The sequence below is a fragment of the Euprymna scolopes genome, chromosome 40 (genome assembly GCF_053919585.1).
Source record: "Euprymna scolopes isolate OS-2025 chromosome 40, ASM5391958v1, whole genome shotgun sequence".
Classification (NCBI taxonomy): domain Eukaryota; kingdom Metazoa; phylum Mollusca; class Cephalopoda; order Sepiida; family Sepiolidae; genus Euprymna; species Euprymna scolopes.
This window is the reverse complement of record NC_136521.1, coordinates 5,294,275-5,309,106: the sequence shown is the minus strand read 5'-3', so window position 1 is coordinate 5,309,106 and position 14,832 is coordinate 5,294,275. Positions and strand designations below refer to the sequence as shown.

Sequence of the window (14,832 nt, the reverse complement as noted above, 5' to 3'; positions counted from 1 at the left end):
GTTTTGGATTCAAGTATTCTTTGAACCATGTCTTAAGAAATTCTTCAAAACAAGAAACAGCGATAAAAGTCTGGCATGAATCAGTTTCTGCGTTCATTCTTTTTTCGGACTGTCATCCTCATCTTCATAGTTGTTGTCTCATTACGTTTTGGCCAACTCTTCCTCGGAAGATGTCTGAATATAACGGCTTCAATCCAAAGCAGGCCAGAGGATTAGTTGGCCAGAAATGTGGAGACAACAACTATGGAAGGCAGTAATTATTGGGGATGCAGTTAAATGAATCAGTATTCCTATCTTGTCGCAGTTAATCACCTGAAGAAGGCCAGAGGATTAGTTGGTCGAAACAACAATTATCAAGATGAGGTTAAGTCCACAAATAAATAAATAAATACACAAATTACTAATCTCAAAGGATTCCAATAAAAAACTATATTATATACGGAATTGTTTAGACTTCAAATCCCTAATTTCAATCAATTCTTAGGGTTGGTTGGTTAGTTAGTTTTGGATTTTGTTTGTTTGTTTTTGTATGTGTGTTTGTTTTTTGTATGTTTTTTGTATGTTTGTTTTTTGTATGTTTTTTGTATGTTTGTTTTTTGTATGTTTTTTGTATGTTTGTTTTTTGTATGTTTTTTGTATGTTTGTTTTTTGTATGTTTTTTGTATGTTTGTTTTTTGTATGTTTTTTTGTATGTTTTTGTTTTTTGTATGTTTTAAAAGTTTTTATGTTTGTTTGGGTTCTTTGTTTTTGTATGTTTTGAGTTTTTTTTTTGTATTTTCGGTTTGTATGTTTGGGGTTTTGTTTGTTTGTATGTTTGGGGTTTTGTTTGTTTGTATGTTTGGGGTTTTGTTTGTATGTATGTTTGGGGTTTTGTTTGTATGTATGTTTGGGGTTTTGTATGTATGTATGTTTGGGGTTTTGTATGTATGTATGTTTGGGGTTTTGTATGTATGTATGTTTGGGGTTTTGTATGTATGTATGTTTGGGGTTTTGTATGTATGTATGTTTGGGGTTTTGTATGTATGTATGTTTGGGGTTTTGTATGTATGTATGTTTGGGGTTTTGTATGTATGTATGTTTGGGGTTTTGTTTGTTTCCTTGACGTAATAAGTAGATCACATATTGGATTCGAAGCCTCTGGTTAAATCACAACTCCAACTAATTAACCTCATCCATAACAACATTGTAGATTGCATCAGTAACTGTTCAGTTGGTTACGTATTGGAAGATTTCCTAATTTCTTATGAGATATTTTTGTTGTGATATAAATGAAGCATATTTATGTTAACTCTTCTCATTTTTATCCATGTACCCAGCAACGCCGAGTGACCCTGCTATCATCATACGGTACGGCTTGATTAGAAGAGCCATAGTTCATTCATTAGAGTAAACTCTTGAAGTTAAGCATTTGACAAAAAAAAAACAACAAAAAAAAAACATAACCTTGAAACAAGCGAGAAGAAAATAGAGAAAACGCGCTAAGAATCGACCGAGTTATTCGCTCTTGACGTGGTTTTACTTCAGGAATTAAAAAAAACAAAAAAAAACAAAAAAAATACAAGTATACAAAAAAACAAACAAAAAAACGTGTCTTCAACGTTTAGTTCTAGCAAATGTCTTAATTTGAAGAAAGAAAAAAAAAACTATCAATTTGTCAACCTTGAATGTCACGACTTTTCTGACCTGTGTTTTTTTGTTTTCCCCCCCCCCCCCCCATTCGTCGTCGACTTCTGAACTTAGCAGTCCTGACAAGTTTCCAGCAGAACGCAGAGGGTGTCGCGTAGAAAATCATATTGCAATCTCAGATTTTCCTATCGACACAACTAGCTTACAAAACATTGTCTCTCTCTCTCTTATATATATATATATATATATATATATATATATATATAATCGTTATACAAGTTAATTGTATGTTTTATTAGCCATAGTAGCAGCGTGGGAACGCTTCCGTTGCATGCATTCAAATAGATTTATCTAAATGGTAGTTTTCCTCCCTTACATGTAAATAACTGCGTTAAGTCTCCCCTTTTGATAGATGCATTTTTATTAATATAGATTTTAAATGTTTTTTGTTTTTTTTAATATTTTACACACAAAAGTTTATGTACGTAAAACGATCTAATATATATATATATATATATAGTTGGGACGATTAATTGGGAATCGGTTGGTTGGTTGTTTTTGTTTTACGACATATCAAACTTTTCGGGTTATTTAATGCCGAATCCAGAGATTTTGAAGAAAAAATTTTTTTAATAGAATATATTTGTTGTTTTCACGTCGGTTTCTATTCAACCCATAGGTACGACCACTCCGGGTCAGAGTGGACCTGGGAGCAATGGTAATTAAAAGGTGGCTCCACACTCCCCAAAGCCCACAAGCTGGGGCCTCACCACTGGATATAGTTTAAGGTCATATCCAGGACGCCCATTGAGGGACTTTTACCCTCTGCAGGGGGGCAGTCAGCATATTCTCATGCCCCACCGACAGGGCCTGGGAATCGGAAAAATCAAAGGTTTTTTTGGGTATCAGAATCGGAAAACTGTGAGCCTATTTCCCAATGCCAGAATCGATTCCTTAAATTATCTTTTTTATTTGATTTTGGTTTAAGAAACATCTTCCACTGCTTGTAGTAAGAATAAAATAAATATTTATTGATTTTAAGCTTCCAGTGAGATTAAGATCTCTTGATCACTCCCTCACAAATGTGTTTTTACGGTTGAGAAAATATAGGCATATTAAATGTTTTTACAATAATTGGGACAAAATAACACTTTTATAGTTAAATATTTAGAAATTTATAAATGATCGGAATCTGGAATTTCGTACGGAATCGGTAAATACTTTGGAATCCCTTATCCCTGAGTGGCTTCCGGGCCTTGATAAGTGGTGATAACTGTGTAAAAAAAAAAAAAAAAAAAAAAAAAAAAGAATCGTCCCATCACTAATATATATATACACACACACACACACTACTAGGGAGACGTGATGTTGCCCGGGATTGAATGAAAACCAACAAATGTTTCACCTTCCCATATATTTATTGTCATTGACATCTGTAAAATCGGCCATTTTTCAATCAAATCGATTGATTGCTTGCTTTAATTGGGGATCCATCGTGATCCACCGGAAGGAAGCTTCACATACCTTCCTTAGTGACTAAGTTCACAATATATTGTAGTCTACGTTGCACTGTAGAGAACCTACTATTGATTAAAAAAAAAAAATAAAGTTTAAAATGTAAAAGTCAAGTATCATGCTTTAATTTTGCATTAAACAAAAACATTCATTCCAAACGCGCCTTTGTCATATCAAAGACTCTGTTAATTCTTTTATTTATTTGTTTGACAGTGTTCTTAGATGGGTTTTGTGTCGGAACGTCTTCGATAAGTATCAGTAATTGAAAACATCCGATGCAAGAAGGAACAGGCGATTTTGACATAAATTAACATCTTCTACAGCCTAACATCACAAGTGCATTTGAGAATTTTATTACCACAGGTTCTTTAATATGACAGGGGCGCGTTCCAAATGAATGTTTCTGTTCAAAGCACAATTTCCCACCTTTTTCATTTTAAACTTTAATGCAAGCCATTACATATAAAAAATAATTGTATAAAATCGACAGATTCTCTACAGTACAATGTAAACTACAATATATTGTGCACTTAGTCACTGCGAGAGACATGTGAAGCTTCCTCCAGGTGATGGTCCTGGATATGACCTTAAACTATATCCAGTGGTGAGGCCCCAGCTTGCGGGCTTTGGGGAGTGTGGAGCCACCCTTTAATTACCATTGCTCCCAGGTCCACTCTGACCCGGAGTGGTAGTACCTGTTAGGATCCCAACTATGGGTTAAATAGAAACAGACTTGAAAACAACAAATATATTCTATTAAAAGAATTTTCTTCAAAATCTTTGGATTTGACATTAAATAACCCGAAAAGGGTTGATATGCCGTAAAACAACCAACCAATCCTCCAGGTGAATCGTGATCGGTCCCCAATTAGAGCAGGCAATCAATCAATTTGATTGAAAAATGGGCGATCGATTTCAGTTAAAATAAAAATATGAATATGGGAATGTGAAACCTTCGTTGATCATCATTAAATCCCGGGCAACGTAGGGACACCTTGCTAGTGTATATGCGAGTGTGTGTGGCTGGTGGTTTGATTTCCGTTACATTATTTCGTTTTCTGGCATTTATATGTTTTCTGACATTTATATGTTTTCTGACATTTATATGTTTTCTGACATTTATATGTTTTCTGACTTTATATGTTTTCTGACTTTATATGTTTTCTGACTTTATATGTTTTCTGACTTTATATGTTTTCTGACTTTATATGTTTTCTGACTTTATATGTTTTCTGACTTTATATGTTTTCTGACTTTATATGTTTTCTGACTTTATATGTTTTCTGACTTTATATGTTTTCTGACTTTATATGTTTTCTGACTTTATATGTTTTCCTTTTGTTTCTTGCAGGTCTTGCCCGATGACACCAGCTATGTCTACCTCTCCTAGAATGTGGCGAGGTTGTACAATCTTACTATTCCTCATCCTCTTTGCAGCATCCGGCTATAGTCGTGATGCCATCATAAGTACTTTTTCCGGCAAGGTGAATGGTTCTATGAACCATTTTGTCGTCAACAAAAACACCGGCAAGATATATGTTGGTGCGGTCAACCAGCTGTATCAGTTATCGGCAGACTTAAAACAGGAGAATGTTGTCAAGACGGGTCCGGAAAAAAGTAGTCCCAACTGCCCTCCACAAAAATACTCGTGCGGGGAGGGCAAAATGACGGATATTTACAATAAAGTTCTAGTGATTAACTACGAGGCTGAGGAACTGATCTCCTGTTCCACGCTGTTTCACGGGATGTGCAAGAAACGCAGTCTGGCCAATATCAGCACTATAGTTGATAGCGGCGCAGGGGACCCAGTTGTGGCAAACAGCCCAAATGCTACAACGTATGCGTTCATTGCACCAGGACCTAGTTTAGACGGCGGGTTGCAGCCGAACGTGCTGTACGTTGGTGCGACCCGGACCAACATCGGGCTCAGTCTGTATCGGGATCTCGTACCTGCTTTCTGCAGCCGCAACCTTAAGAACTTCGACATCGCTTACAAGAGCCAGGTAGAGCACAGCTCCAAGAAGGAAATCGAAACTCAACATCGAGAAACATTCAAGGTCAACTACATGTTCGGATTTAGCTCCGAGAACTTCAGTTATATGCTCACTTTACAAAAGGCGAGTACCCAGGTCGACACGTATGCCTCCAAGATCTTCCGCGTTTGTCAGAATGATAAAAATTTCTACTCGTATGCCGAGGTGTTCTTCAAATGCAAGCGCGGTACGGACGATTTCAACCTGGTCCAAGCCGCTTACCTAGCAAAGGCTGGCAACTCTTTGGCCCAAAACATTCGGATTCCTACCACTGAGGACGTCTTGTACGCCGTTTTTGCCAAGGGGAACCCTGGTACCCCAGAACCTACGGATTACTCGGCACTTTGCATTTATCCCCTCCGGAACGTTCGCAAAATATTTACGCAAAATATCAAAGAATGTTTCCGTGGGGTTGGAAATATTGGACCAGAACATTTGACTAAATCTACGCTTTGCCAAAAAACTGTAAGTATTTCTTTTTATATCTTTTTTGTTGTCTCAGTTTCTTTTGTTTTTTTTTTAATTTTAAATATATAAAAGTCCCTGCTTATCAAGGTTAAAGACCACTTGAGGATAAGAGTTAATGAAATTGTTAATAGTTACCAACTGTACCATAAGAGGTCAGGAAGTTGGAAGGTGTATATTGAAAAGCCAGCATCCAAAAGGAAGAGGACTCTTATCTACGAAAATGCTTGAGCAACTCTGTCGGTATTTACCAGTAGAGGGACCATAAGCAATTACCAAAATTCTGCTGACTGTTTTCCTCCTCTTTTTTATGACTAAGTTCAATAAACATCTTATGTTCTTGCTAGCTTTTTACATCAAAAGCTTCATGCCTTATCTGGAACAATTTCTATAAAAATAAATCCAGATAAATTCATATTTATGAATAACTAGCGTAGAGGGGGGGGGGGGGTCTTGCCCGGTCGTAAAATATGCTTTAATATTTAATTTGTCCAGATTTTGTGTATATTATTATAGTCGTGATTTCAAAAGTAAAAAAAAAAAAAAATAAAGTATTTGAGTACCATTAGCTAGAATCGAAACCAGAAGCAAAACTGTAGCATTCAAAGCTGGTGACGTTACCACTGTACCAACGTGACACGTAACTAAGATGAATGTACAAAATGTATGACTTTTTCAATTTTTCCCCTTTTAAAAGCTATTTTGACCCCTTAAAGCTATTTTGATCCCTTAAAGCTATTTTAATCAGCTGAAGACCAATAAAAGATCCAATCGTTTGAGGCCCCTCGCGCCGTTTTGCAACTTTTAGTTTTGAAGATGGGTTGAAAACATGGAGACAGACAGACATATAGTATTTTATATATTAGATTCATAAAAATTAATGAAATGCACGAAACATTGCAAAACTTAATTAGTTTAATTCTTTATCTACAAAATATGTGCCAAAATCCAAACGCAGATTCCATGAACAAAGCTTCTTTCTTAGAAATGCACGACTGTGGAACTCTCTTCCGTTTGCCCGTTTCCCACCTGACTACAACTTGGATGTCTTCAAGTCCAACATAAACAAATTCCTGATAAACCGCCCCCTTACGTAAGACACTTTATCAAATCTCCAATACTAACGATTACTATAATACTATCCCATTGATTACTGTACACGCAATAAGCCTTATCCCCGGATGGCTTCCGGGCCTTGATAAGTGGCGACTACCATGAAAAACAAAAAAAAAATATATGGCGATTGTATATTGGGCCTTGACAAGTGGTGACCCCCATGTAAAAAAAAAAAAAAAAAATTCTATTTTAATAATTTTTTCGATTTTCGATACTTATCGGATGAATTTCTGTACATAACATATCTAAGAACACTGCCAGACATATAAATTAGCTTTGTGTGAAATTTGCAAAAGATAGGCTCAGCCGTTTTGGAACTTATGAGAAAGGAAGTCACGCACACAAAGTAACTTTTCTATAATAGTAGAGATATGCTCAGGTCGTCCTACGTGCAGTTTCGTCTTTTTATGTTGATCATGGTACGTCTTCTGATTTGCTTATTTCTAATAAAATCGTGTCCCGGTGCTACCAGATCGGGCTGTCTGAAGATATTGGCTTCTCGAGACGAAAATGCATCATTTGATGCCTTTTGTTTTTCTACCTCCTTTTTGCAAAACTTAATTATTTTCTGCAAAACCAAAACCAAAAACAACCCACCTTTTCCCCCTTTTTCTATCTTCCCATTTCCCCCCTTCTCTTTCTATCACCACCCCTCCCTTTTCTGACTGGTTTCCGAACTTAAAATGTACTAAACATTAATACTGTAACCCTTTTTCCTCTCCCATTGCAAAACTCATTCATGTTCTGCAGGGCAGGGAACAAAAATGATAAAATCCACTATTAAAAACAAAAAACAAAACAAACAAGAAAAAGACACTAAAAATTAGCGATTGAAGATACAGAGCTTGCAGAAAAAAAAAAAAAACTTCTACAAAATAACTGGATGCAACATGAATACTATTTCCAAAATAACTGGATTCGGCATTAAATAACCTGGAAAGGGTTGATATGCCGTAAAACAGAACTAAACCTAAAAATTAATTCCTTAGAGGATAGAGCCATTGCTGTTGGTATTTGGAAAAATGGTTTAGCATTTAGTTTATAAATACTAATGTCATGTGATCTTCAGAATTATCTCATCTGCCTAAAAATGCTAATTTTGCCTGTTACAAGGGAGCATTTCTATAAAATGATAAAAATAAAATCAATAAAACCGTTTAAAATGTGTGCTATCGTATTCTAGGCACCCCTAATGATCAAACTTCCAAAGTTTTAATTCACGAGATAGTTTAAAGGCCGGAGTATAGTAATAGAAAGATTAGAAGGTTTTTAGAAGTATCTGGAAAGTCTCAGAGGGTTCGGCAATAATCTTTTTTTTTTTTTTTTTCATTTTTCTTCCTTTGAAGATTGTAATGCTGGGTACGGGACAGCCAAACCAGCTGCCAACATTGCCCCGCTTTTTATTGAAACCAACCGAGAGCTCTTTTTAGTATCCTCGCTGTTCCCTTAAGTGCAATTGTCTGGATCTCTTTTGCACTTGGTTCACCAGGAATATTAGTTACGTAGGACTTCAGGTTCTTCTTCATAAGCCCTGTGACACCTATAATAACTGGTATGATTGATATCTCCTTAAGATTCCAGTTTCTTTTCATATCATACATGAGACCTTGATATTCTTCATAAGTCCTGTAGCACCTTAGAATGGGTTAAGATGTCCTATAAATAAGTGGAGAGGGAAACAACTAAGTTATCAACTTGGTCCCGTCAAGATAACTCCGGTCTATGATCCACGGATACGTCCAGCCGAAAGAATCCAAACCCAAAAGAAAAAAAATTACATCCCTCCAACCCAGGGAAAGGTGCAGAAAAAAAGCCCTCTGGACTAGTGGTAAATACAATTTTGAAATATTTTTTTATTTTTTTTTTTTTATTCAATTTTCACCCCAAACAAGGCACAGTGCCACTTTGAAGACGGAACTACTATCAGGGACTTAATTAGCGGGGTCATTATGAAGGGAGAGGAGTAGAAAGATGTTTGTTAACATTACACTTGAACTTCTGCATATCATTGCAGTTGGGAAAGCAGAATCCCGGAAGGGAGTTCCAAAGACCCGCAGTTCTGGGGAAGAAAACTATTGGAGTAAAAGGCTTTCTTGCACCTAGGGATCTCTACTGTAAAGGGATGAGACTTAGTAGCTTGTCGGGTTTGTCGGGGAGTAAATATTCTCATTGACCAAACTTTTAAAAGAAAAACCAAAAGAAATTTTTTATAGTCATTGAATTTCGTTGTTAATAGAGTGAATAATCACTAGAAGACTGGTCTGTAGCCGTTCTTGATTTGGATTACCTCCCTTACCCTCGTAACTCTCCAACCTCCTCGTTCTATTTGTCGACCTCTAGTTTCAACAAGCCGTATTTTAATTTGAGATAGATAGTCGTAATCCAAAATAACGGTATTTTTGTTAACTGACTTTTTTTTTTTTTTCGTTTGTTTTGTTATTGTTGTAAATATTTGTGAACAACCTTATTTGTTTATTTTGTTATTGTCGAAAATAAATAAAAAATATCATTTTCTGAAAACCATATTTCATATCGTCCATATTTTAAATTGTTACACAATTTAAACGGAACATGCCTTGTAGCTTGAGACCTGATAAAGGTAGTGTTAGATGAACTTTCTTCATGATAAAGGTAAGCTGATAAATTCTTTCAGTAAAGAATGACTTCCTGTTCCTTTACACCAAAATACGCACTTGATGCTTTTCTCTTCACTTTTTAGTTTATCATGCACTGGTTTCCCCGATATTTTTCTAGTCAGAATTCTTTCTAGAAAGACATTGGCTGCTTATGGATTGGACAATATGGAGGTTGCCAGCATCCTAAGTAAAAGTGATTTTTTTATGGAATTCGAACTTGGAACACAGGTCGTCAATCAGTGTCGTTAACTACTTGATCATCCTCACAACTTTCTTAGGTTAATCTCGAGTGGTCCTTTGAGCTGCCCTTTCTCCACATATGCATTGAGAAGTCTATCGCAACTCGGTGACGTGAAGAGAACTTTTCAGGGCAGATGCTCAAGTGAAAACAAACAGCAAAAATATAGTAATGAACACCGTGTCCGTGCGGCACAGGCTTATCATGCATTCCTCTGAAAAGGGCACTTTTAAAACGGGTAAAAAGGGCAGGTGCTTGGGGCACCGTTAGCACCCTACCCCCTACTGTGCGTCCCTGTTGCAACTTTTTCTTTTTTTTTTTTTTTTTTTTTTTTTTTTTTTGTAAAACCTGTAAATTCACCCTTGTCTGTTCGTCTGTCTCACTTTTCTCAATAACCATGCCTTGAAATTTTTGTAAATTTTGCACAAACATTAAACATGATATGAGTAAAAAAAGTAACAGAACGGATTTTCCGGGAAAACTCTGGTTGCCCCTATAGGGTGCCTTTCGGGTTAAAATGTCTAAATTTGACACTTGTATGCTTATTAAAAAAATTGATGCTTTGGATTTTTATAAAACTTTCTGAAAAGTTGTAACTAACTGATTTCTATATAATTTTGTTTGTCTATACTTCGCGATAACTCTTGGGTGTGCCCCAGGGGCTCTTTTAGGGCTAATAAAAACACTCCATTTTTGGAACTATTTTACCATATTTGTCCAACATTTTCTGTGTATGTATATTTAGAAGTTTTGCATGGTGCTGAATTTAAATTTAAATATGTTATGGCCTTGGGGACTTTTGGGGTAAAAGGGGGGGGGGACAAATAATGGACTTAGCCATTTTTTTTTTTTTTTTTGTGCATGGTGCAGAACTCAAATTTACATATGTTAAGGCCTAAAACTGCACTGTTTGTTCATTTTCACCAGGATTTAACATCCCTTGGGGACTTTTGGGACTAAATGAGCGGGCGGGGGGGGGGGGCAAATGCCGAACTTAGTCATTTATTTTTTTATGCCTCATTCACTGTGCACTCACGGGGTACCATGCATGCTTCACTTGTTTTTCTGTGAGTGGGGATTACCATCGGTAAGTGATTAATAACATGGAGTATTCCAGGTTCAAATCCAGTTCATTCCACAAAAAAAATCCCTTATCTAATCCACACTTTGTGTCCAACATCCAAGAGATAAAATCTTCCACCATGCTTTGATATTTTGGTGCTTGTGCACTTTTGCCATTGCACTATTTTTAAATAGTTTTGGGAAGTTAAATTCAAGCTTCACAATATCTTTATTATCTATGTATTAATACGATAGCGTGTGTTATTTTGTGTGTCACGCTGGATTATGGATGGCCCAACGTGCGAAAGCAGGTAGGATGCATAACGACTTTAATCTATTTTAAACGGTCAAGCTTCCCATTTATCTTGGACTTTTGAGAAAATAGCGGCACATTTAAGATGCGTTTTTACAGTAATCGGGACAAAATAACAATTCCATAGTAAAATATTTAGAGATTTATAAAGAATCGGAATCGGTAATTGTATTGGAATCGTCCCATCACTAATAATATATATATATATATATATATATATATATATATATATATAATCTTTTGGTTTATTGAATCTATGAGCTTTCAATTCTAATTTATGTTCACCGATAGAGCAACAAATGTCTTATTTCCAAGTTTTCTTTGTGACTAATTGCTCTATAAAAGCTTTGGAGTGTAGTTTATCCTACTAGTTTATCGACAGCGGCGTAAAATGGATAGAATTCATTCAACTTGCGTAACGACTTTAATCTATTTTAAACGGTCAAGCTTTCCCATTTATCTCGGACTTTACCATGGCACTGGTCAGCATTATCTGGCCGCGTTTAAGATAACAACGAAATCAATAGAAACGCTTGCAGAATGTTTGTTCCGCAGATGCGGAGAAACAAGATCCATGGGAAAACGGGAAGAATACATCGGCCAGTTTTATGGTCCCGCAATCTGAAGACGGAATCTCGGCAGGAATCAATATGGCCCGGCTCAAAGACAAACGGCAGAAGTGAAGAATTCGGCTGCACCCAAGATAACGAATCCAATCCGTGCGAAAGGGGAGAAAAAGATAAATTGCATAGGAGTGAGAGGGGGGTAGGGGGAGGTGATTGGACCCTGGACACATCAGAGTGCCGGCGAACGGCCCCTCCCCTGTGGCCCTGCTGGATCATGGATGGGCCAACGTGAGAGAGTGGTAGGATGATAACAAGTGCAACTGGTTTTTGCTGCGAGCTCGGATAAAAAGGGCATAAAAATAGGCACAGCTTGGAATGGTAAATCGGTTCCAGTTAGAAATTTGTTGCGCAGAACTGTTCTGTTATTGGAATTAATTTTACCCGTCCTGGGACAGGTATTCGAGTTTAGCACACGATTATTGGATGTGGCTTCTTTGATGAATCTAACGTCCACCATGTAATTTCCCGCGGATATCCAGCGTTGTAGAGTGTTTATTGCTTTTAGTATTTGTTGTTCTTTCAGATTCTTCTTCGTGCAGACTTCCTCTCAGGTTTTCTATTCCCGCAATGCCTGCCACGAGCGAATTGCAAGGCAGCGGTCCTACTTGTTAATTCTTGTCCCGTGTCTAGTTGGCTCCCGGGGCCAGTTGAATAAAACAAAAAGGAAGAAAAAAAGCAGCATCCAGTGTCTGCCATGCATTCTTCTCCTCTTTCTGCAGGAGAGTTCCAAAATAATTTATAAAGGTTAATAGAATTCCAGTCTCTTTTCATTATATCCCTGTTAGCCACTGACATGCATGTCTGTATTTTTTGTGTTATATATATATATATGAACGAAGTCGGATTTACTTTTTCATGCTCTTCATACAGTTCTCATTTTTCGCTTCAGTTTTCTTTACAAACGCAAATTTCTTTTAAATTCTTTATCGTTTTTGCCATCTTAGATATTTTTTTTTTTTTTAGTTACTCTTCATACATTTATTCTTTATACTGTTTGCGTTCGCCTCGATTTCTCTCTCTCTCTCTCTCTCTCTCTCTCTCTCTATCTATCTATCTATCTATCTATCTATCTCTTTCTCTCTCCCGCCTTTCTCGCTTTCTCTCTGTTTCTCACGGGAGAAACGCCCTCCTCTCTCTCTCTCTCTCGCCCTCCTCTCTCTCTCTCTCGCCCTCCTCTCTCTCTCTCTCTCGCCCTCCTCTCTCTCTCTCTCTCTCGCCCTCCTCTCTCTCTCTCTCTCGCCCTCCTCTCTCTCTCTCTCGCCCTCCTCTCTCTCTCGCCCTCCTCTCTCTCTCTCGCCCTCCTCTCTCTCTCTCCATCTCGCCCTCCTCTCTCTCTCTCCATCTCGCCCTCCTCTCTCTCTCTCCATCTCGCCCTCCTCTCTCTCTCTCCATCTCGCCCTCCTCTCTCTCTCTCCATCTCGCCCTCCTCTCTCTCTCTCCATCTCGCCCTCCTCTCTCTCTCTCCATCTCGCCCTCCTCTCTCTCTCTCCATCTCGCCCTCCTCTCTCTCTCTCCATCTCGCCCTCCTCTCTCTCTCTCCATCTCGCCCTCCTCTCTCTCTCTCCATCTCGCCCTCCTCTCTCTCTCTCCATCTCGCCCTCCTCTCTCTCTCTCTCCATCTCGCCCTCCTCTCTCTCTCTCTCTCCATCTCGCCCTCCTCTCTCTCTCTCTCTCCATCTCGCCCTCCTCTCTCTCTCTCTCTCCATCTCGCCCTCCTCTCTCTCTCTCTCTCCATCTCGCCCTCCTCTCTCTCTCTCTCTCCATCTCGCCCTCCTCTCTCTCTCTCCATCTCGCCCTCCTCTCTCTCTCTCCATCTCGCCCTCCTCTCTCTCTCTCCATCTCGCCCTCCTCTCTCTCTCTCCATCTCGCCCTCCTCTCTCTCTCTCTCCATCTCGCCCTCCTCTCTCTCTCTCTCCATCTCGCCCTCCTCTCTCTCTCTCCATCTCGCCCTCCTCTCTCTCTCTCCATCTCGCCCTCCTCTCTCTCTCTCGCCCTCCTCTCTCTCTCTCGCCCTCCTCTCTCTCTCTCGCCCTCCTCTCTCTCTCTCGCCCTCCTCTCTCTCTCTCGCCCTCCTCTCTCTCTCTCGCCCTCCTCTCTCTCTCTCGCCCTCCTCTCTCTCTCTCGCCCTCCTCTCTCTCTCTCGCCCTCCTCTCTCTCTCTCGCCCTCCTCTCTCTCTCTCGCCCTCCTCTCTCTCTCTCGCCCTCCTCTCTCTCTCTCGCCCTCCTCTCTCTCTCTCGCCCTCCTCTCTCTCTCTCGCCCTCCTCTCTCTCTCTCTCTCCCTTCCTTTTCTCTCTCTCTCGACCCCCCTCTCTCTCGGCCCCCTCTCTCTCTCTCTGTCCAAACCGGGTAGCCTGTTCTCGTTCCGTCAACTGGTAAGTCTCAATTCACAATTATATTTTTCAATCACCTGCACTAAGGATTGAACCTTCAATCTCCAGAATAGCGCAACATTTGCAATCGAATTTCACCAAGTAGTCTATCCACTGCACCACGAGTCGATATCTCCGTTTTATAATAAATCTATTTTAGAAGAAAGGATTTGCAGAGATTTTATTATCTAACTTGGTCGGTGTAACGTAAAATATTCCCCTGTGAAAATTATACTTTTTTTTATCTATAAGATAGAAAAGGTACTTTTAAGATCGGATTTTTTTTTTCGATACTTATCAGATGAGTTTCTGTACTAAACATATCTAAGAACACTGCCAGACATAAATTAGCTTTGTGTGAAATTTGCAAAAGATAGGCTCAGTCGTTTCAGAACCTATGAGCAAGAAACGTTCTCTTTCTCTCTCTCTCTCACACTCTCTCTCTCACACTCTCTCTCTCACACTCTCTCTCTCACACTCTCTCTCTCACACTCTCTCTCTCACACTCTCTCTCTCACACTCTCTCTCTCTCTCTCTCTCTCTCACACTTCAGAATTGTCTGTTTTCTTTTGTGTTAGCTCGTTTGACTCGTTGGTCTAGTGGTCGCCATCAGTTCACTGTTCGGAAACCTCATTGAGTAACATTCAGGGCTGGGTGTCGAGACTGTGAACATCCGACTCCCGACAATTTTTTTTTTTAGAACCGACCTTGGCTCCTATTTTTTTTTTTTTTTTTTTTAAATAAGAGTTAAATATTTTTTTTTTTATATAATTTTCTTATTTAATGTCACGACGTAAAACTAGCGTCAATTTGGATTGATCCTTCATTTCCT

The 14,832-nt window shown here is 38.6% G+C and overlaps 1 protein-coding gene across 13 annotated transcripts in view; it reads left to right on the top strand.

The window, feature by feature from the left end:
• The window catches only part of LOC145265357 (plexin-A4-like), a 1,096,693-nt gene that overhangs the window by 253,147 nt on the left and 828,714 nt on the right, over positions 1-14,832 (top strand). For all 13 annotated transcript variants that reach the window (XM_080121138.1, XM_080121137.1, XM_080121136.1 and 10 more), the window contains one exon: positions 4,493-5,639. In XM_080121138.1, coding sequence (XP_079977264.1) covers positions 4,503-5,639 — 1,137 coding nt within the window. In that variant the 5' untranslated portion in view covers positions 4,493-4,502. The remainder of the gene's footprint in view (positions 1-4,492; positions 5,640-14,832) is intronic.